The 27,808-nt window shown below is 45.2% G+C and overlaps 1 protein-coding gene across 1 annotated transcript; it reads right to left on the bottom strand.

Moving 5' to 3' along the window:
• Positions 1-9,844: 9,844 nt before the first annotated feature.
• LOC138242676 (carbonic anhydrase 4-like) lies at positions 9,845-21,586 on the bottom strand. The gene is made up of 9 exons (XM_069198232.1): positions 21,552-21,586; positions 20,820-20,874; positions 19,732-19,773; positions 19,389-19,559; positions 17,364-17,512; positions 17,081-17,170; positions 15,790-15,862; positions 15,535-15,698; positions 9,845-9,886 (listed from the first exon to the last, which is right to left on the bottom strand). The coding sequence occupies exons 2-9, from the start codon at positions 20,872-20,874 to the stop codon at positions 9,845-9,847; spliced, it is 786 nt and encodes a 261-aa protein (XP_069054333.1). The 5' UTR covers positions 21,552-21,586.
• Between the last annotated feature and the right edge of the window lie 6,222 nt (positions 21,587-27,808).

The raw sequence follows: 27,808 nt of genomic DNA, 5'->3' as shown, positions 1-27,808 counted from the left end.
AGCCGCCTCACGAGTTAACACATCTGCAATTGCTCTACCGTGCGGCACGCCAGGTTATTTATACCATTCTAACCCGCTTCCCGTTGCTCGGTATTGAGTTAACTTCTCGTAAACTCTACCTAGCGTTTCTCTACCTTTTTGCCTTCCTGGAATTTTGGACTACACCTTTTTGCCTTCGGACTACGGATCTCGCCTTGCCCCTCGGATTGTTTGCTATCAGTGTCTATGCCAGATTTACTACCGCTCTCTTTTTGACCTCAATTCTGTCTCAGGTTTTGGATTGTTCGCCACCAGTGTCTTTACCGGATTTCGACCTACCTTACAGCTTCTGACTACGATTCAGCTCCTAGTTTCGGTTTGTTCGCCTAATTACCTCCCTACGACTCTGGCATCTGCATTGGATCCGTTTCACCTCTTCAGAGCAGCATTATAGAATACCGAGCCTTATTATGGATCACGCGGACGCACAGACTCTTCGTTCCCTTCTCCCGCAGCATTCCCAAACTATCACCCAGCTGCAATCTTCACTCCAACAGCTCACTAACCAGGTCACCTGGCTTTTTTCTTCCCCTGTTTCGCCGGCTCCTGCACCGATTCCTGTAACGCATTTTGCACAAGCACCTGCTCCGACCCCCGCGGCCCCGTCCACCACTCCCTCAACCTTACCATTTGTCCTCCAGGAGAAGTATGATGGCAGCCTTGCAGGCTGCATGGGCTTTATTGCTCAGTGCTCCCTGGCTTTTCAGCTGCAGCATGAGCATTTTTCTACTCTTCGGGAGCAGATTGGATTCGCCCTTTCCTTGCTCACAGGCAAAGCATTGGATTGGGCAGCAGTATTGCTTGCTAGGGGAGATCAGCTGTTCTCTGACTTTCAGCTTTTTGCTGACCGTCTCCAGGCACGTTTTTCTCAAAGCAACCCGGATTTGACTTGCCTTCGGCTTTCCTCTCTTCGCCAGGACGACAGACCACTGCAAGATTATGTGGCTGAATTCCAAGCCCTCGCCACAGAGTCTGCCTGGAACCCTGAAGCTTTGGTTTGCCTCTTCTCTAAGGGTCTCTCGGAGGATTTAAAGGACCACCTGATGCTCAGGCCTCTACCCACCTATCGCTCGGGTGGTTGAATTGGACACCCGCATTCGGCTTCAGAGAGCAGAGAGACACCCAGGAAGCAGACCTGTGCACCCCATGGATCCTCCCCTTTTGGCACCCACCCTGCTACATGCACCCCTGTCCTTGGAGGAAAAGGAAAGGCACCGTCAGGAGGGGCTGTGTCTGTACTGCTCTGCGTTGGGTCACCTGCTCGCCTACTTGTCCTTCGAGACTCCCACATCCATCTCGAGCTCTCCCACTGCCTACTCTTAGAGTCAGTAGTGCTGTTTTTTCACAATCCTCTTCGGGGCCTTTATTCCCAGCTGAGATTTCATGGATGGACACGGCCCTTCCCCTTTCGGTTTTGGTGGATTCAGGGGCAGCCTGGAACTTTGTGGATGCCTCTTTTGCTAAGAAGTGGGATATTCCTCTTGCTCCTGTTTCACCCCCTGTCTGCATTCAAACTTTGGATGAGTCACCGATTTCTCCTGGACACATTACCTGGCAGGCTATTTTTTCTATCCCTTACTGTTGGTGCCACTCACGTGGAGAACATTTCACTCCTTCTCCTGGATTCCTCTGCTTACCCTGTGATCCAGGGCTTTCCCTGGCTCAAGAAGCATGATCCCCACATCTCCTGGGCCAAGAATGAGATCATTGCCTGGAGCCAGGCCTGTCGTGACAACTGTTGTAACCCACCGCTCAACGTTGCTGCTGCAGTAATCCCCTTGGAAGAGCAGTCTATTACCCCCCCACCCACCCCCCCAATATGCACATCTGAAACAAGCCTTTGACAAACAGAAAGCTCTATCGCTCCCCCCTCACTGCACCTGCGACTGTGCAATAGATTTGCTTCCGGGAACCCTCCCACCCAAAGGACGGATCTACCCCCTCACAGGCAGAGAATGAAGTCCTGCAAGACTATATCATGGAGACCCTGGATTCCGGTTTCATCCCTCCTCGTCCCCAGCCTGTGCAGGGTTTTTCTTCATAGGGAAGAAGGACGGCTTCTTGAGGCCCTGTATTGACTACAGAGGGCTGAACTCCATTACAGTCAAAGATCACTACCCCTTGCCTTTAATCCCGGCCGCTCTGGAGTCCGTACGTGGAGCGTCCATCTTCTCAAAACTAGATCTACAAGGGGCTTATAATTTAATCAGGATCTGTGAAGGGGATGAGTGGAAGACGGCCTTTATGACCACTATGAATATCCGGTTATGCCTTTTGGACTCACTAATGCCCCGGCAGTCTTCCAGTCCTTCATGAATGACCTTTAGGGACATTATTGGAAAGTTTGTTTTGGTATACTTGGACGACATCCTAATTTTTTCCGCCAACCCTCAGGAACATGTCCATCACATCCAGGAGTTCTTGTCCAGACTCATCGACAACCAGCTCTACGCCAAGCTCGAGAAATGCGTTTTTCATGCTTCTAAGATTCACTTTCTGGGCCATCCTGGATGCAGTTGTAGTGTGCTCTCTGAAGGCACCAGTTCTGTAGGGTTTGGGCATTTACTGGGACAATTATTAATTGTAGCGGTAAATCACAAAAGGATTCTTTTGATGGCTTTAGGATCCAACCATGCGATATAACTCAAACAACGCACACAGACAGGTACTAATACACGAGGATACATTTATTAATACATAGAATATGCATGTAAAACTAACATATCTTATCGAGAGGGTTATCAGAATACAAAAGGTATATATTCAGTCAGTTACAAAGTGTTACACATATATCAAGAGGACATATGTTCAGTATATCATTCATTTAGACCGTTTCGTAATTGAACTTGGTTCCAACTTCTACATTAGATACTCAAAACAAGAACATAACTCTTAGGAATTAAATTGATATCAGCTGGTTGGGATAACAATTGAATTCTCGAGCTGTAATGCATTGAAGTTGAATACTCATCCAATCTCTGGGGTTTCAGATCAGCACTGTCTACGAGAGTACCCCTCCCACCTCCTGCAGGTTTCCGAGCTGCAGCAATGATCAGTTCGTCTCACATGCGAGAAGTCTTCAGGTGGAAACAAGAGCCCCCTCTTCTCGCAAGTTTTGCACATGTTTGAGTGGTTTTAATGCGTCTCTTTCGTACATGGTGCTGATCTTTCGGAAAGCAGGAGCAGGTGACTCCTGTCACACGAGAGAGCACAGCCTTTTCCTCCCCCAGCGTGTGTTTTGGTAACTTGCCATGATTGTATAGTGGTCAGTACTTTGCATTGTGGTCGCAACAACCTCGGTTCGAATCTGGGTCACGGCAGAATAGGGGCGTCTGCCTGTACTACTTGCATGAATGAAGGCAAAAAAAAGCCAATCGATGTGAACAAACAGCACTTTACAGAGGAGTTCTGCCTGAGTGGATTGTTGATGAGGCCACTCTGACATCTTCTGTTTTCTTCAATGACTTACTCAAAGTGAAAATATTCAAGGCGATCGTATCACTGTACTCCACGTAGATGATCTAAATGAAATCACAGTAGAGTACAGGACACATAGTGAGGAGCTCACGCAGTCAGTACTCTTGAATACGACAAGAGGAAAGGCACATTGTACATCTGTGGAACAGATTTAGCTTAATTGGCTTAGCTGGCTAGTAAACAGGAGATCCTGCGTCCGATTCCCAGCGGTGCCTTTCTTCATGTCTTACTGTACAGAGTTTATCGTTATAGTCAAATCCCATGCCTTTTAATTTACGTGAATGCAAGTGTTGGTTTCCTTTCTGCAACAACTTGTTTTTAAAGAAATCTATACGGCTTGCGAAAGATGAAAGACAAATGTTGAACCCATGCCCCCAAAGAACCTGGAGCCTTAAGCCAGCACCTTAGACTGCTCAGCCACACTACCCGCTGTGCCTTGTCTCTTTGTCTCATTACTTGCCTGGAGGAAGCCGGGTGGCTCTTGCTCTTGTCATCCAACTTAGTGGCGTTATGACTGTGGAACCGACTGCACTTCTTTTTCTGAGATGCTTCCCCTCTCATGGCGAGATCTTGACTTCTTTAACATAAAGTTTCTGGATAAAGTTTTCCTGTGGAGCAGGCTTCAGACCTCTGCGTACAGCACCCTTGATCTCATTTTTTTTACAGCAGTTGCATCCGGAAAATTATGCTTCTTACTTTTCATTTGAACAACAAAAATACATACAATACAAACAAGAGCACATATAATGTATCAAGAAAATCGCCAGGGGTTCATGCTATAATACAATTACATTTTATGAAAAACGATTGCACAAGGTAAATAAGAAAAGGTCCGCACACCCAGTGGGCAGTGATTCATTGAATATACGTATATATCACGGCGAAAATACGGCTATACGTATACAGATGCAGTCACTCAAAGTACGCGGCACAGACACATACCGCGGGTAATTGGCTACGGCCTCGCGCATCATGACGCAAAATACCGCGGTACGTGATTGGTTGACCGACAGGGGCACTCGTGGTGCGTTGGTTGGTCGTAGAAAGATTTAAATGTCTTTACTGTGCCCGTTTTAGTATTGAATATTTAGATGGAATTTTACCACTGAAGGGAAATCTTGCAAGAAATAGTAGCTGAGCATAAAAAGAATAGGAGCATACTGTAACGTGTGTGAAAGCCATAAACGATCTTAATTTTGGAACAAAAACATACAGTATATGGTTGGTCTCGGTACTTTTACATTTTAAGCATCGAAGTCTTTAGCTAACGTGATACCGGAGTCAACAAGCATACTTTTAGAATTTGATTAAAACGGAATATTATATGGAATCGTGTATCTAAATAAATTAATAACGATATAATTATATTCATGTACCGTAACACATGAATAGTACACGCTGTACGATGTCTGTTGATAATGTTTGTAGGGCTTTTTCAACACTCCTCATGCAACCTTGATGGTGGTGCTGTGGGTTAGGTTCTTGACTCCTATATCACATGGCATGTTCGAAGCCATGACTTTTTTTTTAACAAACTTTTCTTTGAAAAAATAAAACATTTCCCTGGGTCAGAGATTAAATAAAACTTCACTCGCACCAAACAAATTTATATTTCTAAATATCACAACATGATCGAATTTAAGTCATTTTAATAACAATGAATAGTCACCTATGCGTTGCAATATAAACATTTATATTGATTTAAATCACGTTTAAATCGCCTTTATTTAAAACACATAAATAAAGCTGATACTGTTTAGACTTTTAATTATTTAAAACTGTATTATAGCAGCACAATGCACAATGCAACGTAAATCGCTATCTTTGTCTTCTGCGTAATAATGTTCACCTCTCTGTCCAGCAAATTAACAATAGTAATAATAATGAACTTTATTGTATATGGCGCCTTTAAAGGTGGCTCCTCAAAGCGCTTTACAGGATAAAAACAATAACAACAATACTGAGATATAATGATGTGTTCCGGCTTAGACATTAACGAAGAGCATAACGAAGGTCATAAAGGTCATAAACTATATTAATTTTGGAACATCAACATATTATGTAAACTGTTATTGTTGCTGTTATTGGTATTTTAAAGAAAATATACTGTATAATCCTGGGTTCGGTACAATGATTCAGGCATTCATGTGAAGGACAACAGAGCTTTCACTGGCTCAAAAAGACAAAAAGAATAACTGACACAGCGCGAGCCTGCATTCTTTCCTCAGCCATCCACACCTCCCTTTTTCCTGGGTCAGATTTTAAATAAAACTTCACTCGCACCAAACAAATTACCACACACTGAACACTGAACATGTTAACCCAAATATGTCTCACAATACTTTTATGGTACATTACTTTGCTAAAATGTATTTAAAAATAAAAACGATTACAAACGCCAGCAGAGAGAGAGACACACACACAGTTTTTCATTGTCAAAAAGTAATTGTTTTTTACTTTGTCAGCACCCAGACAAACGCAAACGCGTTATTAATGAAATACTTTTATTCATTCTTAATCAAACTCACAAGTTGTCATCTGCTGTTGAAGCTCTGTGAGACTAGACTCAGACATGGCTAGACTTGACTCGGCTCTGGCTTTCCCATCTATACCGATGCACTGCAAGTACAACCCCCCTCTTTGCGGGAGTGCTGGCTGTGATGAATTAAACCGGTTTCACAGGTATTTTCAAAGTAGAAGGGGGCGAGATTTCCAGTGAAAGACACCCCCCCCCCTTCAAAACCCAGTAAGTACAGTACTTACTAGTTAAGAAAGCTAGGCTCCTCAATGAAATCGCTTTAACATGCTAATGCATTGGTGTATTGGAGTAAGTGAAAAGACCAGGGGCATTCTTCCTCCCCCTACATTCTCAGAGTAGAATAGAATTTTCCTTTGACAAAACAAGGCTCGCCAGATAATGTGAATCGAAACCTGTTTTTCTAGCTTTTAAAGTCGTGCAATGTGTAATCAGGAACACATCCTTATATCTTACATATGAAAAATACATAATATAGCTCCCAAACAAACACAAACGTGTTTTTAATAAAATGCTTTTATTCACTCATAATCTGACAATTTCAGGAAGACTAAGGAAGGACTAAGGAAATTGTCATCTGTTGTTAAAGCTCTGTGAGCTCGGTGACTTTGGGACCACTTGTTATCCCAGGTTGTTTGAATCGCCACAATTCAAATAGAGAAAATAGAGCTGACTGACAAGATTTAAGATGTGCCTGTCAATGTTGGATTAAAAAAAACACGTTGCCCGACATTAGTTGCATTGCTTGAAAAATATTTTTTTTTCGAGAGACTGGATAAGTAATTCAACTGTTTTTTTAACTTCCTGAAAAACAAGTAATAATTTAACAATATGTACAAATGTTTTGTGATATGTCACTGTTGTGAATGTCTGTGGAGTGTATCTTATTTGCCTGTCTGTCCTGACTATGCTCTCTCGCTCGCCCTCCCCTCCCTCTCTCTCTCAATTCAATTCAATTCAAGGTGCTTTATTAGCATGACGGATGGGTACAATCAGTGTTGGGTATTTACTTTGTAATCTGTATTGCTTTGAGATGCCACTTTTAAAGGTGATATATAAAATCAAGGCTTTAACTTCGCAATTCTGAGTTCTTGTGTCCGTCCTGTCTGAGCCCGAAAGTATTACAATATGTATCTTTATAGCAGGTGGTGTACAGCTTTTTAGTATAGATTACACTTTTATAAAATGTATTTAAAAAATAAAAACGATTACAATCTAATCTTTCCACGTTTGATCCCAAGATCCCAAGAAAAATAAATCTAAACGGGGAAATCTAAGCGTTTGCGATTTAATTCAAAACGAGATTTAAATCAATATAAATGTTTATATTGTAACGCATAGGTGACTATTCATTGTTATTAAAATAACTTAATTCAATCATGTTGTGATATTTAGAAATATAAATTTGTTTGCAAGTGAAGTTTTTTTTATTTATCTGACCCAGGGAAACGTTTTATTTTTTCAAAGAAACGTTTGTTAAAAAATAAAGTCATGGCTCCGGCTGGATTCCGGCTTGTGTTGCGATACATGAATATAATTATATCGTTATTAATTTCTTTAGATACGTGATTCTATATTATATTCCCTTTTAATCAAATTCTAAAAGTATGCTTGTTGACTCCGGTATCACGTTAGTTAAAGACTTCGATGCTTAAAATGTTTAGGGAGAAATGGAATACTGGTGTGTATTTTTTCATTAAAGTAATGAGACCAGCCATATAAATATTCAATACTAAAACGGGCACAGTAAAGACATTTAAATCTTTCTACAACCTACCAACGCACCACGAGTGCCCTGTCCGTCAACCAATCACGTACCGCGGTATTTTGCGTCATCACGCGTCACAATGCGCGAGGCCGTAGCCAATAACCTCCGGTACGTGTCTGTGCCGCGCACTTTGAATGGCTGCATCTGTATGTATTGTACTATTTTTATTGTATCATTCGTGGCTGTGTTGTCTGTGTTAAGCTGCTGTTGCACTGCAATTTCCCTCATGGGATCCATAAAGTATCTATCTAAAAAAATGTATATGCATTAGTTCATCAGATTGTGATATTGTTTGATGCTGTTTGTAGGCTTTAAATTCTTTTACAAGACATAATGACACAGGCTTCCTGATTGACATGTCTACAGAGGCTTGAGACCTGATACACATGGACCCTAACAGAATAATACTTCACAGTGCAGAGTGATACCACATCCATACAAATAAAGAGAATCACACCAGCATGACAGTATGAATAGAGGAGCAATGGATTATCACTCATACCCATACAAAATGTACAATTCTACTCTGGGCAGTAGAAACACAAAAAAGTGAGTGATTCTAAAACAATATTTCCCAGAAGAGTATGGTATTGCATGGGGTCTATTTAGGGTTGAATCAGTGCACAGCTAAACATGAATTCTACAGTATGTGTACATTATATTAGAAATAGAACATAAATCTTACTTCACACTGTCAGTAACAAGCCCTACTAGTTGTGTGTCAGTGCCTGTGGGATAATACTCCTGTCCTGTTTTCCAGGAGACAATTTCCCTGCTCCTCTGGATGGATGGTGGCTCTCTTCCTAACAGCAGCTGTTACTGTAGCAGCATCAGTACTTCTGGTGATCCAGTGGAGAATAATGGACAGTATGTGCTCATTATATATAGACACGTGTGTGTGTTTGAATGTCTGTGTCAGGAAGGATTTAAAATTCCTCTGTATATGAGCAGATCAGGACATTCCTTTTGATAACAACTGACTGCCAGTGGGAACTAAAAAACTAAAACATTTAGCTCAAGAGCCAGAGCATGTTCTAGTCTTTATAGAGAACTACACCCCAGCAGAGCTACTGATGCAGCTATCTATAATACAAACATCTATAATACACATCAAAACCTGAGATAAACTCACTGCATTATACAAGTGAGCCACAATCAGCCCTTCGTTGCTCAAAACAGATCAACAGGTGACACTTGTGAAAGAAGATTCATTTAATCTGTTCTTTCTCCTTAGCCTAATGATCACATGTCTTGAAAAAAAAAATGTTGTAGTGATTCTCTGTAGTTTCCCTCTGCACAGGAGGACGAGAGAGGCAAGAGACTGGGAGTGCAGTGAACTGGCTTCTTGTCCTTGTTTGGGACACAGGCGTGCTGGTCACTCAGAGAGGACAGGAAGGAAGAAGGTAGAGGGAGAGAGTGATGGCCAGAGAGACAGAGAAAGGAAACTGGACTCTGTTTATAGAGAGAGGAGAGGGCAAGCTGGATGATGAAGGTCAGGTGTTCAGGCTTCAGGATTGTTACAATTGATATAAATTACAGTACAATATGTTCTTAAAGCCTCTGTGTATAGTATATTTTTAATAACCAAAAGTAAAATGAAATTAACTTTTCTCTAATTATTATTTATACACAATTTCTAATATTTCTGTGTACTATATGAAATAAAAATATTTCTGTTTGTGTTACACAATATTGTACAATACAATATTTGTGCAGAGTTGTGTGTAATCATTGTATTTCATTAGATTGTTTATCGCTACTGTACAGTATGATTAATGCAGAAAGGCACAAACAGGTATATACATTTTTACATTTCAATATTAGAATAAGATTTGACAACCACACACAGCTGCAGTAGTTTAAGGATTCACTTCAGAGTAGTGCAGTCCTCTGATTCCGGAGTATCTATCTTTGTCACCATAGTCAAGCCCATTCAAAGACCCCCTAACCCTTCCTGTCTATTTCAGCCCCTGATGGCAGTGACTTTCCCTCAGTCTGGAACAGTGTATTCATGAGCTCTGTGTTCATTGGTCAAACATGATCACGTGACAGGAGGGGGTGGGGACCTTTAAAGGGGAAACCACAGATGAATGGTAGAGAGTGTCAGACCTGCTAATCTATCACAGAAATCACAGGTGACCTGGAGAGAGACAGACCTTCTCATCTATCAGAGAGAACAGGGATAAGAGGGGTCAGTTCTTTGGAAGTTCACAGCAGAAAGGGTTGAATAAGATCTGTGGATCAATTACTGTCAAACGTATGGCTAGAGGAGCAGAACGACCTGCAAGGATTCTCTCTCTTATGTTATTTTGTGCAGTGAAATATAGAATATTTGTAATAGAAAACATGGCTGATGTATTTTTTCAGCTTCTGCAGCCCTGATGCTGTGTCACTCACTGTCCTGTCTGTTTCTTTACAGGGCAGGAGAAACTCAATGGTGAGTAAATCAGTCAGACTCTCTGTGCTGTGTCCTGTAGTGATTTCAGCAGGAGCTCCTCTGTAAATGATCCTGCACCAGTTTTCTAACTGAATTGTCTGTTATTATGATAAAAGGTCCACGTAGAACAACTTGTTTATTAACACTTTTCTTATAATTGACAGTTTATTTATGGAAGGAGCTATTAACTGCCAATTTGAAATTGAAAACTTAAACCAAGTTGAGTGTCATCAGACACCGGAGCTCTGATGGTCTAAATCATGTCTTATTATTTCCAGCCATCCCTGTCATCCTCACAGAACTGTCTAAGTGATCTTCTGTGTCTCTGAGATCACAGATCCACCAATTTAAACACTAATGAATTATATTTGAGTGCACTGTTGTTCTGCAGTTTACTGTACTCTACTGTAATGAACTATATTGCACTGAAGTGTATCCTTCTAGTGTATTATCCGTCAGTAATACTGTTACGTCCCAGTGTGTGTGTTTTTTCTGTTATGTCCACACTGCTGACCCTTGATTGTTCTCCCTTCCCCATTGGCCCACCATCACACCACATTTTCAGTATGACGTCATCATTAATTAACTCTCAGCCAATCAGAACACATTTTATTCACTATATAACATGGAGGCTTTCAGGAAAAATAGGCCTTTCGTTTTAGTTTCTTTGTACTTTCGTTTGTTTGTTTGTTCATCCTTGTTTTGTCATTACCTTGCCCCAGTGGTACATGTTCAACTTTTGTGTTCTTTTGTACCCTGCTCCTGTTGATTACTCTTGTTTTCCCTTATTTGTATTCCTGGTTCACTTGTGTTTTTGTGTGAACTTTTGTATATAAGGTTAGTTTAGGTTGTTGGGTACACTTACACACTTAGTTGATTTTGTATTAGTACACTAGTTTAGTACGGGTGAGTGCCGTTTGTCTTGTATGGTTTTGGGTAGTCAGTGCAGGTTAGCTAGGGTGTTGAAGACGCCGAAGACTGTGTGTTTCGGGTTTTCTTTTGTAGTCAGATTAGCTTTCCCTCACTGTCCTAGCCAGCTCTATTTTGTTTTTTGTTTTTTTCTTTGGCACCACTCTAGTTCCTTACCCTTATCACGCTTCCTAGTCCCTCACCAAAACCCCCCCTGCTTTCAAAAGAATTATCCTAAATGTTACACCCCTTTTCCCCTAGACACTTGGGGTCGTAACAAATACACACAGGTGTTTGATCAGTTGTGAAGATTTAAAAAGCAATAGAAGCTACAGAGAAATAGAGACATTCCTGTACCACAATGTAAATAAGGAGATCTTACTCAGTTTTGACTCTGTTTGGTCCCAATGCACATTTTCAAAGTTAATATTTTAATGAAAACTTTAGTTTTAGACCATTTGCATGGGTGAAAGAAACTAACTGGCAGCACAAACTATAAAGTAAGAAATGCTGCTTGTATGAATATCAGTACTCTTTGCTCTCTTCTAATGTGTCAAAGACACATTTTCTTCACTCTTGTCTGAAAAGACAAAGACTGACAACAGCCCATCAGCCCCCTGTCCTGAGTGAACAGTCTGTATCTTGACACTGTGGGGGTCCTGCCTGTGTCTTGCTGTCACACACAGTGTCTGTAGTGCTGGAACAATACAACTGCTCTGACTGCTTGTGTTCAGCCAGCTGGGCCCCTGTCTGTGTCAGACTGATACTGTCTCTGTCAGTCTTCCTGGATCAGGCCTGGTGTGGAGATGTGCTCACCATGGTGTGTGACTGGTCATCTCTCACTGTCCAGCTGATGTCCAGAGATCAGGCAGTGTGACCAGTGAGAAGGACATCTCTGTATCTCAGTCAGTGATACTGGTCACTCTTGGTACCGGACCCTTAGTCTGTGTGAGAGCAGCCCACACTTTCACTCATCTGACTGAACAGTGAACAGAATTCAGTATTAATGGATGGTTATTTAAATATGAAATATCCCTCAGTGCTGGAGACTGCAGACTGTATTTATTTCTTATCTCTCTCAGTGGCTCAAGCACCAGACTCCAGGGTGTCCTGTGATGTGTCTGTGTGTCTTATTGCATTATGCTGCTCAGTCTTATTGAGTGAGACTCCAGTCTTACAGCCACTGCTGCTCACACTCACTGACACTCTGATCCACACTGCAGTGGAGACTGGGGATCCTGAAATGAACTGACTGCAGACTGTAGTATAAACTCTGGTATAATAACAGGTAAGAAGCAATAAAGGTCTTTAATACAATAAAGACTCTCTTTCTGCAGATGCTGTATGTACAATGTGTGAAACTCTGCTGACTGACAGCACTGACTGTACTGACATTTTCTTACCAGTGTGTGACTGTGATTCACAGTGTCTGTATCTCTGTGGTCCAGTGGGTGACTGGGATTAACAGTGTCCGCATCTCTGTTTCAAAATGGCAGTGGCTGTACAGTGCTGCAGGTAGGTCTGTTCCCTGTTGAAGATTCAGACACAGTACTGCTATTGAGCACCAATATTAAAGAGTATTGATTCCTGGTGAGAAATGCACTGATAAAAGGTTAAGGAGAATGAGAATCAGTGTAAAGTGAGATTCCCTGCAGGTTCACATCATATTCCTTTGGAAAACCTCATCTCCTTTCACAGTGATCATGTTGTCATTCAGCCAGTAGAGTCATGTCTGTGCTGGACTGACTGAGCTATAAAATCACACAACCTAAATCAAAACCTTTTTACTATGAAAAGTTCACAGCCTGTAGCAGACTACATGTCATGGGTACAAATCATGAATCCTACACAGTGGAGCATTTTAATAAACATAGTGGAGATGACAAAATCCATTATTACAATATTTACACAACTGACGGTAAGAACACTATTTCACTGCTGACCTCGTGATCCTACATAATAAGGATATGTGTCCCCGTCACTGTACTGGAGCATTCAGGGTGAGCGCCCCCTACTGGCCCCACTAACACCTCTTCCAGCAGCAGCCTCAGCTCTCCTCCCAGGAGTCTCCCCTCCAGGTACTGGCCAGGCCCACACTGCTGGGTCTCAGTGGGCAGCTGGTTGTGAGCAGTTTTCACGCTGGTGCTTGATCTCCTTCAGAGATATTAGACATAAAGCCAGCGAGCAGCACAGCCTGATAACCCACGCACTGTCACACTATAAACTATATCTTTACATTACCTTTGCGCCGTTCACCTGTCTGGGGTATAAGCTCAGTATTGTCTGTGCTGGACACAGACACTACAGCTCAGTACTGACCATCTCCTTTCTTCTGTACAGGTGAAGGCAGCCCCATCCCTGACCTGCGTAAGTCCACTGTGTGTAAAATCACAGCTCCTGCTGGGCTCAAGTTCTCTCCCTGTCAGTGTGCTTGGGAAGAGTGTGTGTGGAGGACAGAGCGGTATTTAAACTGGGGGGCAGAGAGCTCCCAAAAGGGCAATTCTGTTGGATCAGAAAAGCCTGGGCAACACTAACAATAAATTAGAAAAATAACACATCACAGAAGTCCATTCTTAAATATTTCTATATTACTAATGTATTTTTTCAATTCTTAGAACATGAGCAATAAAGAGGAGGTTTCACACCGGTTTCAGTGTGAATGAAGCTGAGCTCCAGATTTTTTTTTAATACTGATATTGTATGTCTGAAGTTGTCTTGTAATTTTAACGTTTAGTCTCTTGAAAGAAACCAGTTCAAGAAAGCATTACTGGTCTCCAGTGAATTTCATTACCCCTGACCCCTTACTTTTTGTACTATGAGATTTATAATGAAAACTGTAGTGACATCTTTGTTTCAATATGGAGCCCAGTGTGTGTCTGTGATTAACAGTGTCTGTGTCTCTGTGATCCAGTGTGTGACTGTGATTAACAGTGTCTGTATCTCTGTGTTCCAGTGTGTGTCTGTGATTAACAGTGTCTGTGTCTCTGTGATCCAGTGTGTGACTGTGATTAACAGTGTCTGTATCTCTGTGTTCCAGTGTGTGACTGTGATTAACAGTGTCCGTATCTCTGTGTTCCAGTGTGTGTCTGTGATTAACAGTATCTGTATCTCTGTGTTCCAGTGTGTGTCTGTGATTAACAGTGTCTCTTTATCGCTGTGTTTCTGAATGGCAGTGGCTGTGCAGTGCTGCAGGTAGGTCTGTCTCTTCTTGATGGTAGAGATGCTGTTTTAAGCCCTAGTGTCTGGGGTTATTGTGTTCTTGAGTCCAGAAGGTCTCTTTAGTGTGAGATGGTCAGTATGTAAACTGTGAGAGGCAGCAGTGGGACTCTGGTACAGGGGCTCCTCTGGAGCCTGTAGGCCTCTCTCTTGTCTGGGAAATGGCTGCTTCTCTTCACATGTCAACCAGGCTGATGGGTCAGCAGGAAGAAACATTATAAAATCACCTTTTCTTCTTCTGTTTCCCTCTTTCCTCTGTCTGTGTTAATATTCCAGTTTTCAGAGCTGAACCTCTTTAACCTCCAGCCCCTCAAAGGTCATTTCCACCTGGAGTGTTTGTGTCCTGAACATCTTGCAATATCTTGGACGGGATAGAGAGTACAGGCCTAGTTCGTGGTCTGAATTCAAGGAACCACCTGGACATCAAGTCTAAAACATCAGATTTATATATATATATTACTCAGTACACACACTAGGAAGAAATATCCACCCCCCCCAAAAAAAAAAAATCTTCGAAAGTGATTTTTCAAAATGTAGCACATGTAGATACCTATTTTTCCATGTCCAATATATTTCTACTATTTGTACTGGATAGGCTTTTTTTACAGCCTTTATATTCTCCAGGAATAAAACAATAAGAACTGAAAAGAATCTCTTTGATCTTCACTAGATTGTGTCACGATATTAGTTCCCCCTCCTTAAGGGTGCTCCAGCCCTTTCACTCAAGACTTTATTCTGTTCACCTGTTTCCCATTCCCAGCCCACCTTAAAAGCCAGGCGCTGACGCTCATCCGGGCTCTGCATCTGATTTCCATATCGTGCCAGTCCGGGACCTGGAAGCGCCTGGTCCCATTAAGGTTTTAACCTCCGTTCCCGTTCCCGTTCCCCGTCCGCCGGTTCCGACCCGGCCTTCGTGGTTTTAATTCCGAGTTCTGATGGATCTTCTGGTTAACACAGACACACTGACTGGACACTCTGGTACATTAACACTGCACCGAGAGAGAGAGGGGTTAATACAGACACACTGACTGGACACTCCAGTACATTAACACTGCACTGAGAGAGAGGGGTTAATACAGACACACTGACTGGACACTAACAGATCAATACAAACATGTTTAAGACGCACACACACGTCCGCCTGTCTCTCACCAGATCTCTGCTGACCCTCACAGGCTCCTGGAACACGGTCCATACCACAGCCTCATTACAGTCAGGGGTGGTCAAGGACCCCCTGTAGCGAAAGAACTTGGAGCGGTCCACCCCCCTCAGCAGCTCGTCCAGGGAGAGGGACAGAGCCAGAGTCTTAGTGTAGCCTATTGGGGAACGAGAGAGAGACGCATCCTTAACCGAGAGCGCTCGCTGATGGACCCTCACTGGCTGGACACTCCTCTCCTGTCACCTCACCTGTCCCAGCGACCTCCTTCAGGAGTGACGTCAGTGTCTTCCAGCCCTCAGGAGTGCCACCTGCCTCTGTCGCCTAGCAACCCAAAGAGAGGCTGTCTGTGTCCCAGTCTGTGGTCTTCATCTCCACATGTCTGAGATCAGCTGGTCTCTGGACTGGACAGCGCCACTGGACACACACAGTGACCCCAGGGAACCGCAGGAGCTGAGAGCCTGCACACTCATCTTCCTGCAGGAACACTGCCCTCTGCTGGACACTGGGGCTCAACCAGACAGCTTTGCTGGCTTGACAGATGAACCCCATGTCATTTCAGACGTTCACTATCACATATCACTTCTCTGTTATCATGCCTGTCCTCTCTCTGTCCTCTCTCACTTTGTTCTGTCTTTCTGTGTCTCTCTGTCAATGTGTTCTCCTTCTTTCTGTGTCCTGTCTCTCTCTGTGTGTCATTTCTCTCTCTGTGTATTCTCTCTCTCTGTGTGTCCTGTCTCTGTGTGTGTGTGTCCTGTCTCTCTCTCTCTGTGTCCTGTCTCTCTCTCAGTGTCCTGTCTCAATTCAATTCAATTCAATTCAAGGTGCTTTATTAGCATGACCGATGGGTACAATCAGTGTTGCCAAAGCAAATAAAAATAATAAAATTAACATAGAACAAAACAAAAAATAGAAGTAAAATAAAATCTACAGACATGTTACAGACATTTACAACAAAGACATATTATATAATATCGACATATATTGTAGGCGGCTGGAGCATTATTGGGAGACGGACTCACTGTTCCTCAGGCTGTGACAGGAGATCACATACTGGGCTGCCAGATCAACTGAGTTCCCTCCTCCCTCTCCCAGTAGGATTGAGACCTGTTGTGGTTTTGGCAGGTGTGGGAACTCTGGGATTAGATTTCTGAATTTCGGGAAGAATGTTTCTCTAATCCCAGAGTATCTGTCACAGTGCAGTAGGAAGTGCACCTCTGTCTCTATTTCTCCCTGCTGGCAGTGGGAGCACAGCCTGTCCTCTCTGGGCAGCCAGGTCTGCCTGTGTCGCCCAGTTTCTATGGCCAGGTTGTGGTCACTGAGCCTGTACTTCGTCAGGGTCTGTTTCTGTTTGTTATTTTTTATTTTGGTCAAATATTCAGCTAGTGTGTATTGTCTGTTTAAGGTTCTGTAGCATTCCAGTTTATGTTGTGTTTGTGTGTGTGTGTCCCAGTGTGTGAGATATTGCTGTTTGATCTGTGCTGTGATGTGGTTGAGTCTGGGTTGTGGTTGTGGTCTCTCTCTCTCTCTCTCAGTACTGACCTCTATGAAGAAGCCCAGGACAGCAATGCCCTCAGGATCAGCCAGAGCTGCAGGCAAACTCTTCCCCTTCTTCACATGGACGATGTGCAGCTGATAACACAACAGTAACACAACACAGCAGTTACACAACACTGTGACACAGCATTGAAAACACTGTCACACAGCCCTGGAAACAGTGACACAAGCCTGGAAACAGTAACACAGCCCTGGACACAGTCGCACAACCCTGGACACAGTCACACAGCCCTGGACACAGTCACACAGCCCCGCACTGTCCCCTCACCTCCATGGGGAAGCGCCGTCCGTCCAGCAGGTGCTCGGAGCCGGGGAAGTCTGCGGAGTTTCCCCAGTGGAAGTGGAACTGGACAGCGGAGTACCAGCCAGAGAGCCCCCCGCCACTGACCCCCGCCCCTGGCCTTAGGGTCACCTGCACTGAGACACACAGCCAGAGAGAGCCAGGGTGTCTCCCATCACTGCTCCCGTCACTGTGCCAGTCACACACTGCTCCCATTACTGTCCCAGTCACTGTCCCAGTCACACACTGCTCCCGTCACCCAGTCACACCCTGCTCCTGCCACTGTCCCAGTCACTTACTGCTCCTGCCACTGTCCCAATCACTCACTGATCCCGTCACTGTCCCAGTAACACACTGCTCCTCTAACTGTCCCAGTCACACACTGCTCCCGTCACTGAAACAGTCACTCACTGCTTCTGTCACTGTCCCAATCACTCACTGATCCCGTCACTATCCCAGTCACACACTGCTCCTGTCACTGTCCCAGTAACACACTGCTCCCATCACTGTCCCAGTCACACACTGCTCCTGTCACTGTCCCAGTCACACCCTGCTCCTGTCATTGTCCTAATCACACACTGATCCTCTAACTGTCCCAGTCACTCACTGCTCCCGTCACTGTCCCAGTCACTCACTACTCCTGTCAATGTCCCAGTCACACACTGCTCCCATCACTGTCCCAGTCACACTGCTCTCGTCACTGTCCCAGTCACACACTGCTCCCGTCACTGTCCCAGTCACTCACTGCTCCCGTCACTGTCCCAGTCTCTCACTGCTCCCGTCACTGTGCCAGTCACTGTCCCAGTGACTCAGTGCTCCCATCACTCTCCCAGTCACTCTGCTTATGTCACTGTCCTAGTCACACACTGTCTCGGTCAGTCAGTGTCTCAGTCAGTCTCTGTCTCAGTCAGTCACTGTCTCAGTCAGTCTCTGTCTCGGTCAGTCTCTTACTGTCTCAGCCAGTCTCTGTCTCAGTCAGTCTTTGTCCCAGTCACACATTGTTTCGGTCAGTCTCTAACTGTCTCGGTCAGTCACTGTCTCAGTCAGTCAGTCTCTGTTTCAGTCAGTCACTGTCTCAGGCAGTCACTGTCGTAGTCAGTCTCTGTCTAAGTCAGTCTCTGTCTCGGTCAGTCAGTGTCTCAGTCAGTCTCTGTCTCAGCCAGTCTCTGTCTCAGTCACACACTGTCTCAGTCAGTCTCTGTCTCGGTCAGTATCTTACTGTCTCGGTCAGTCTCTGTCTCAGTCAGTCTCTGTCTCAGTCACACACTGTCTCAGTCAGTCTCTGTCTCAGCCAGTCTCTGTCTCAGTCACACACTGTCTCAGTCAGTCTCTGTCTCGGTCAGTCTCTCGCTGTCTCAGCCAGTCTCTGTCTCAGTCAGTCTCTGTCTCAGTCAGTCTCTGTCTCGGTCAGTCTCTTACTTTCTCGGTCAGTCTCTGTCTCAGTCAGTCTGTGTCCCAGTCACACACTGTCTCGGTCAGTCACTGTCTCAGTCAGTCAGTCTCTGTCTCAGTCAGTCTCTGTCCCAGTCACACACTGTCTCGGTCAGTCTCTCTGTCAGTGTCTCGGTCAGTCAAGGTCTCGCTCAGTCACTGTCTCGCTCAGTCACTGTCTCAGTCAGTCTCTGTCTCGGTCAGTCTCTGTCTTGGTCAGTCTCTCACTGTCTCGGTCAGTCACTGTCTCAGTCAGTCAGTCTCTGTCTCGGTCAGTTACTGTTTCGGTCAGTCTCTGTCTCGGTCAGTCTCTCACTGTCTCAGTCAGTCACTGTTTCGGTCAGTCTCTGTCTCGGTCAGTCTCTCACTGTCTCAGTCGGTCTCTGTCTTGGTCAGTCTCTCACTGTCTCTGTCAGTCACTGTCTCAGTCAGTCAGTCCCTGTCTCAGTCAGTCAGTGTCTCGGTTAGTCACTGTCTCAGTCAGTCCACATCTGTCTCAGTCAGTCAGTGTCTCGGTCAGTCTCTCACTGTCTCGATCAGTCTCTCGCTGTCTCAGTCAGTCAATGTGTGTGTCAGTGTTACCTGTGTGTCCGTTGTTGGTCAGCTCTCTCATGATGTTCTTCTCTCTGTACCCAGTGAAGGTCAGCTCAGTCAGATTGGGGTCAGTGGTCACTCCAGAGGTCCTGATGTCCACAGGAGACTGACGTTGCCCATTGCAGTGACCAAAAGGCCTGGATACCCAGGCAGAAGGGCCTGTAACAGAGACACAGTGCCTGTGTACACTGATTGGTTGTGTAGACAAGAGACTGGACCTCAGTCAGGCCATTCCTTAACCAATCATCATTCAGGGTCATTAATCAGAGCATTCCTTAATCAATCACTGATCAGGATTTTATTGATTAGATGATTCACTCCGGTGTCTTACCACACTGCCCGCGATGGTAGCACCAGTCACACTGATGAGACTCTGAAAGACAGAGTGTTACAAGAGGCAAATTCTCAGGACAACCGGTTTCCTGCTTTCTTACGACACTCAGAATTACACCTCCCATCCTGTTACTGAGGTTTGCAGTGATCGCCTCTCTCACTGTGTCTCCTGTCCTGTTGTGTGTGTTTATCACTGAGATATTCTCTGTGATCTCTTCTCTCTCGCTGTGTCTCCTGTCCTGTTGTGTGTGTTTATCACTGAGGGATTCTCTGTGATCTCCTCTCTCTCACTGTGTCTCCTGTCCTGTTGTACTATATGTGTTTATTACTGAGGGATTCTCTGTGATCTCCTCTCTCTCACTGTGTCTCCTGTCCTGTTGTGTGTGTTTATCACTGAGAGATTCTCTGTGATCTCCTCTCTTATTGTGTCTCCTGTCCTGTTGTGTGTGTTTATCACTGAGGGATTCTCAGTGATCTCCTCTCTCTCACCGTGTCTCCTGTCCTGTTGTGTATTACTGAGAGATTCTCTGTGATCTCTCTGTCTTCAGGTATTCTTACTCCAGTCTGCAGGTGCTCTGTTGAGAGTGTGGTATCACCTGTGGGATCACAGTGTGGTTTGGCAGCAGCTCGATGTCTGACTGGAATGTGTCACAAGGTTGATCAGTTTGGCCCAGTCCATTACCCTCTGGTAAGCATTATAGGAGCACAAAGACACAGATCTCCAGACTCAGAGACAGCTTCTTCCCTCAGGATGTCAGCTTGTCTAATTCTACAGTGACTCTACAACTGCACACTGCTTCTGCTGCCTTTTATCTGTGTGTTATTCAGCTTCGTTGTTGCTGCTGCTGTTGTTGTGTGTTGAAGGTGATGTTTCCTCAATGTCTTTGTATTGGAGCCTACATGCAAATAAGCATCTCATTGCGCTTGCGCCTGTGGCAAATAAATTAAACTGAAACTGCTCTGAGATTGTGTCTAATTAGAATGCTGATTGAATACTCAATAGAAATGTATATCACTCTGAACCACAGCAGAGCTTCATTTCCAGCTCAGGATCTAAGGAGCAGGAGGAGTGAGAATAATACTCACTGGCTCTCACTGAGGACAGCAGCCCCAGACACAGCAGGAGGAGAAACACATCCATCTGTTAGAGAAAACCAGACAGAGATGAGTCTGTATCCCTGAGCACACCTGCGTCTTTAACACACAGCTGGTCACTGAACACAGACGAACCCCAGTCCAATCAGGGCAATACAGCAACCTACACAGCCACACACAGCACTGAGACTTTCTGTCAAGTACTGTAGTAAGATATACTTTGTTATTGTGTGGTGAAAGCAAAGTACAGTGCAGTAAAACCCAGTGAGATTGTAAAAGAGTTGATTACAGGTAAAGTCCAGTGAGATTGTGGTAAAACAGTCCATTACAGGTAAAGTTCAGTGAGATTGTGGTAAAAACATAGTCCAGTGCAATACACCCCAGTATGTTTGTGGTAAAACACAGAACAGTGGAGTACATCCCAGTGAGATCGAGGTAAAAACACAGTACAGTGTAGTAAAGCCCAGTGAGATCAAGGTAAAAATACACTACAGTGCAGTAAAGCCCTGTGAGATTGTGGTAAAAATACAGTACAGTGCAGAAAAGCCCAGTGAGATTGTTGTAAAAACACAGTACAGTGCAGTAAAGCCCAGTGAAATCAGGGTAGAAACACAGTACAGTGCAGTACAGCCCAGTGAGATTGTGGTAAAAGCACAGTAGAGTGCAGTAAAGCCCAGTGAGAGTGTGGTAGATGAGACAGCAGATCAAAGGAGACACACTTACTCTGGGAGTCACTGTGGTGTCGATGTGCCCACTCACTCAGCTCTCGGTGTGAGCCCATCTGTGGGCTGTGCTGCTCTTAAACCCTGCACACAGCCAATCACACACAGAGCTGTTCAGCCCCTCTCGCCCGCTTGATTTCACATAACTGATCTGAAAGTGCCGCCCAGCTTCAGTAGCATGGCTGGGCAGCTTGTTCCACACTCCCACCAGAAGATCCTCCTGTCCCAAGGTTTGTCAGGGATCGGTCTCCTGTCTTTTCTGATTCCATCTCTGCAGCTGTGTGTTGTTCTCATCTTGATGAGCTGCTGCACTGGCGCTTGTGTGATTCGACCCTGATAAGCGCTCCCAGACTTTCCAGATAACTCAGGCGCACCTGATAGCTCTGCAGATTCCCCGAATCTGATTTCCAATCACCCTGGGGGGGAGACAGCAGGACAAAGCTGGAATTGAACAGACGAAAGAGCAGCTAGACCTCAGGCACTGAGCAGGGGTGAGCATGTGCGCCTTGTAGCACTGAGGTCCTGGGGTTTAGCTCCTGGGGTGCTGTGTGTGTGGAGTTTGCATGGTCTCCCCATGTTCATATGGGTTTCCTCCCACAGTTCAAAGACACACTGGTAGGATATTGGCCTCTGGGAATATTGGCCCTGGTGTCAGCGTGTGTGTGTGCCTTGTGATGGACTGGCGTCCTGTCAAGGGCGTACCTTGCCCTGGGCCCATTGCTTGCTGGAATAGACTCCTGCTCCCTCACGACCCTGAGCTGGAAGAAGTGGTGCGACAACGGAAGGATGAATAAAATTGTGAGCCTTGAGCTGACAATCCTCCCCAGCTGTAGAACAAGGACAAAGTCCTGTTTTAGAGTATAGTGTACTGTTGTGGTCAGCATGTTACAAAACAAAAGATGCTGCTGCACTGGAATAATTCCAGAGATGTATACCATACTGACAAGCTGAAGGAACTGAGTCTCTTAAGTCTGAAGGGAGTGTCCCACACTGACAGGCTGTAGGAACTGAGTCTCTTTAGTCTGAAGGGAGTGTCCCACACTGACAGGCTGAAGGAACTGAGCATCTTTAGTCTGAAGGGAGTGTCCCACATTGACAGGCTGAAGGAACTGAGTCTCCTTAGTCTGAAGGAAGTGTCCCACACTGAGAGGCTGGAGGAACTGAGTCTCTTCAGTCTGAAGGGAGTGTCCCACACTGACAGGCTGAAGGAACAGAGTCTCTTTAGTCTAAAGGGAGTGTCCCACACTAACAGGCTGAAGGAACTGAGCATCTTTAGTGTGAAGGGATGGTCCCACACTGACAGGCTGGAGGAACTGAGTCTCTTTAGTCTGAAGGGAGTGTCCCACACTGATCAACACAGCTGAATTCTTCATAATAAACAGTAAGACACAAGCCAGAGGACAGCAGAGGAAACATTGGGGAAGAGCAGTTCAAACTGTGCCCAGAGGGCTCCCCCTGTGGTATTATGATGAAAGGGCATGAGTGACCATGGCATGTGCTTCAGAACTATAGAACGCTTCCACATGTGGCACAGTGGCTATTTCTGATTAGGTGAACCTCCTCTTTCAGGAATTCTGAAAAGACAATTAATCAGCCCAGATCAGAAGTGGACCTAGGTCAAGTCATGTCAGGTTTGAAATTCTCTCACCCCTCAGAACGGTGTCTGTACTGACACATGAGACAGACTGAGGCTTTACTGGGAGTATGAAAGCCCCTGGAGAAGGTGTGAATGCAGAGATTAACAGGGAAGATGCTCCTCTGTGTTCCTGTTGTTTCATGAACGACCATCTGAGACTCAAACTGTCTTTAATCCTTTCTGGTTTAAAGACACTGCAGCTCCCAGAAGTTTTCTGAAACTTTAGTCATTTCTGGTTCACTGCTGGAACTCCCAAAAGTCCTCAAAGTGGAAGAGTATCCAAGCAATGCAGACGTTCAAGAGAGTTTCTGGTTTTAATGACCTCTTGTCACTACAGTAAAGTTCTTACACACTAGATGTAAAGTAAGTAACTGCGGTTTTATTCCATGTTCAAACAATTAACTTGAACCTCATTACTTTCTTAAAGAACATATTATTCTCTGACCCTTGAACTACAAAACCTCACCTACAGAATTCTTTTTAAGCCCCCAAAAGTCCCTTCCCTTTCAACTTACTTCCTTCAATGTATCCCAAATTCCAATCTCCAAACAAAGGCACTAGAACTGTCTTTGCCAAGCCCTGTGTACTGTACTGTAGAAACCAGCTCTAGGGCCAATGGAACCCCGTGAAACTGTCAGTTGGCCCTCTGGTGTCACACAGCTTCCTGGTATTTGTAGTCCTGGCTTGTAGTCTTCAGCTCTAGCTGCCCGTCCAGGAATTCAGTCTCTGTGAATCAACAGCTGTAGGAAACACAGCGAGAAGCAGGTGGAGAGGAATCCTGCTGAATCAGGGCTGAGGTCTTCTTTCTCAACCGCGGGCCGTTAGCAGGCTCGCACCCTTGCGAAACACCACATGATTCGGGGTTAATAACGGCTTGGTTTCTTCAGCACAGCTTGTGCAAACCTCTTGCAACTTCCAAGAATAACAAAATCTTAAATTTGTGAAATCATGAGTCAGGATGCACTTCTTTTAAATATCGCTACTGCTGTTGATACTAACAATCCCAATGATAATACTGAAACACCAATAAATAATATTGATGCTCATTAAGGGTAAAGGTGTTGGTATAGGATTTCACTATAGATGCAAGAATCTACAGCTGGTAACACTATAGAAACATAGATGGATGACAATACTAATGCTAATCTTGACACAAATACTGATATTAATAATGATACTGAAATTAGTACTAATGATGATACTAATACTGATATTAACACTAATAGAGAAAATAATACTGAAACTGATACTACTGATACTAACACTGATGATACCTTTCATACTGACAATACTAATGATCTCCCTTCTTGTATGAATTGGCTGCCCAAAAGATAATGGAAATCAATCTCCCTACTCTACAAGTACATCAGCAAATTTGGGGAGAGTCTCTTTAGTGTCAGGATTCCAGAAATAATGGGAATTATCCATCCATCTACTCTCTAACCTCGGCATCTGCTTCAGGGTTGCGGGAGGGCAGAGCCTATCCCATCAGGCAGTGGGCTCAGGGCAGGGTCCAGCCTCGAGGAGAGTCCAGTCCATCACGGGGCAGCACACAGACACAGACACGAGAACAGGGGGCTAGTTTGCTCAGCTTTGCTAAGTCACTTAGTCTCCCGGGATATCTCTGGGCTGCTGGAGGAAAGTGGAACTCCAGGACATAACTCAAGCAAACACAAGAAGACCTCCACACACACAGCACCCCAGAACCTGAGTCCACAACCCCAGCTCTGTGAGGAAGACATTCAGGATCACCACCACCCCCAGTCTTCCCATTTCTGATTTATGAAGAGAAGGGGCTGCTGCAGAGCGGCTTGTGCAAGATGACCAGACGTGTGGTTTCAGGTTTAAGGACGGAAACGAGCCCAGTCACTAACGAACTCACTCCCCCAGCGGGCAGTGAGGCCACACCAGAGGGCTGGAGAGGGGAATTCTTCTTGATCACGCCTGAGTTGTACGAGTTGTTCACAAACCCCGCACTCCACCTTCAACTAGATGTTCGGTTAGAGGATTGATTTGATCATCATTGAAACAGCGATGAACTTGTAAATGTTAACAATAGCAATAAGCAGCAGAAACTGTACAAAGGTCTGTGCTTCTCCAGCACAAGTCGACCATGTCTGATCGCTGCTCCAAAGATATTTACTGTCCTTTCGCTTCCAGCCTCTGTTGGGATTTTTCTAATTTAAGAGAAATTTATCAATTTTAAATTCGATACCTTCACAGTGTGAAGTGACCCAGGCTGTGATCATGGGGAGGCCGAGAAGAAAGCTGTTGAGTATACTCCTATACTCTGGAAATACCATACTCTGATACTCTCAGACTCCAATACTCTCATATTCCTACAATATGAGAGGAATATGAGAGTATAGGCACATGGGAGTGTGCCTATACTCTCATACTCCTGAATTCCCATACTATCAGACTCCCATACTGCTTTAATCCCATACACTCATACTCTCATTCTCCAGTACTCCTATATTCCCAAACTCCTATAATTGTGTACTTCCACACTCCCCTTCACCTATACTCCCATATTCCTGTCCTCCAATTACTCCATTACTTCTATACTCCTATAATTCTTTAGAATTAATAATAATTAATAATTGCTTGCATTTATATAGGGTTTTTCTGGACACTCAAAGTGCTTTACAGGTAATGGGGACTCTCCTCCACCACCAGTGTGCAGCCCCACCTGGATGATACGACAGCAACCATAGTGCGCCAGTACACTCTCAACACATCAGCTATCAGTGGGGAGGAGAGCAGAGTAATGAAGCCCATTCATAGAGGGGGATTGTTAGGAGGCCATGACTGGTAAGAGCCAAAGGGAAATTTGGCCAGGATGGCGGGGTAACACCCCTACTCTTTTCAAGAAACAGCCTGGGATTTTTAATGACCACAGAAAGTCAGGACCTCTCATCCTTTTATGTCTCATCCGAAGGACGGCGCCTGTTTACAGTATAGTGTCCCTGTCACTGTACTGGGGCATTAGGACCCACATAGAACGCAGGGTGAGCTCCCCCTGCTCGTCCCACTAACACCTCTTCCAGCAGCAACCTTAGTTTTTCCCAGGAGGTCTCCCATCCAGGTACTGACCAGGCTCACACCTGCTGAGCTCCTGTGGGTTTATTTTTTACTCTAATTAACCTCATCATTGTCCCAGACACCTTTGCTCCTGTACTCTAACATTCCTATTCTCTTTGAATCCTAGACTCCAGTATTCCCATACTCCTATAATCCCATGTTCCTATAATCTCATGCTTCTGTTCTCCCACACTCTATACTTCAATACTCCCATACTCCTGCTCTCCAATACTGCAATACTCCTGTACTCCCACTCTGCTACAGCCCCACAGGAAACACTTTATAACTGAATAAGAAACTGGGCCAGCTGGTCAGTGAGGGAGACACCAGACTGGCCTCAATCACGAGAGTAAGACAATCAGACAGCTTGCAGACACCAGGGAGCCATTTAGCCCATCTGGCCCCACTGGGCATCAGGCAGAGCGCTGGCTCTGTGGCTCAGGATCTGCGCCTATGTCTGGAAGGTTCCCGGTTGGAATTCCACAGCCGGCAGAGGAATCCTACTCCGTTGGGCCCCTGAGCAAGGCCCTTAACCCCAACTGCTCCAGGGGCGCCGTGTAAATGGCTGACCCTGCGCTCTGACCCCCAGCTTCTCTCCCTGTATGTGTGTCTCATGGCCAATAAATGATCTTATATATCTTATCTAGTACCTAATGGATTGAAAAATCGGAGACGTTGGGCTCAATGAAGTGAAAAGGCTCTTCGCTGGGATCACCCCCAGGGCTCCAGCTGTAAAGCTACGGGGCTCTGTGTCCAGTAGTAGCTGGAGAAGGTCAGTGCTCTGTGTCCAGCAGCAGTTAGGAGGGCCAGTGCTCTGTGTCCAGAAGTAGCTGGAGAAGGTCAGTGCTCTGTGTCCAGCAGTAGTTGGGGAGGGTCAGTGCTCTGTGTCCAGTAGTAGTTGGGGAGGGTCAGTGCTCTGTGTCCAGCAGCAGTAAGGAGGGCCAGTGCTCTGTGTCCAGTAGTAGCTGGAGAAGGTCAGTGCTCTGTGTCCAGCAGTAGTTGGGGAGGGTCAGTGCTCTGTGTCCAGTAGTAGCTGGAGAAGGTCAGTGCTCTGTGTCCAGCAGCAGTAAGGAGGGCCAGTGCTCTGTGTCCAGTAGTAGCTGGAGAAGGTCAGTGCTCTGTGTCCAGCAGCAGTTGGGGAGGGACAGTGCTCTGTGTCCAGCAGCAGTTGGGGAGGGACAGTGATCTGTGTTCAGCAGTAGCTGGGGGTGGGTCAGTGCTCTGTGTCCAGCAGTAGTTGGGGAGGGTCAGTGCTCTGTGTTCAGCAGTAGTTGGGGAGGGTCAGTGCTCTGTGTCCAGCTGTAGTTGGGGAGGGTCAGTGCTCTGTGCCAAGCAGTAGCTGGGGAGGGTCAGTGCTCTGTGCCAAGCAGTAGCTGGGGAGGGTCAGTGCTCTGTGTCCAGCAGTAGTTGGGGGAGGGTCAGTGCTCTGTGTCCAGCAGTAGTTGGGGAGGGTCAGTGCTCTGTGCCAAGCAGTTGCTGGGGAGGGTCAGTGCTCTGTGTCCGGCAGTAGCTGGGGAGGGTCAGTGCTCTGTGTCCAG

The sequence above is a fragment of the Lepisosteus oculatus genome, chromosome 14, assembly GCF_040954835.1.
Source record: "Lepisosteus oculatus isolate fLepOcu1 chromosome 14, fLepOcu1.hap2, whole genome shotgun sequence".
Classification (NCBI taxonomy): domain Eukaryota; kingdom Metazoa; phylum Chordata; class Actinopteri; order Semionotiformes; family Lepisosteidae; genus Lepisosteus; species Lepisosteus oculatus.
The sequence above is the reverse complement of the archived record's forward strand: the minus strand, read 5'-3'. Positions and strand labels throughout refer to the sequence as shown.

What these genes read in the sequence shown, in the direction of transcription:
- LOC138242676 (XM_069198232.1), bottom strand. Translation starts at nt 20,874, where the DNA reads ATGGATGTGTTTCTCCTCCTGCTGTGTCTGGGGCTGCTGTCCTCAGTG. An exon ending in CTACCATCGCGGGCAGTGTG is followed by an intron (nt 19,560 to 19,731) that starts GTAAGACACCGG and finishes TCTCTGTTACAG; the next exon opens with GCCCTTCTGCCTGGGTATCC. An exon ending in TCCTGGGCTTCTTCATAGAG is followed by an intron (nt 15,863 to 17,080) that starts GTCAGTACTGAG and finishes TTGGGTTGCTAG; the next exon opens with GCGACAGAGGCAGGTGGCAC.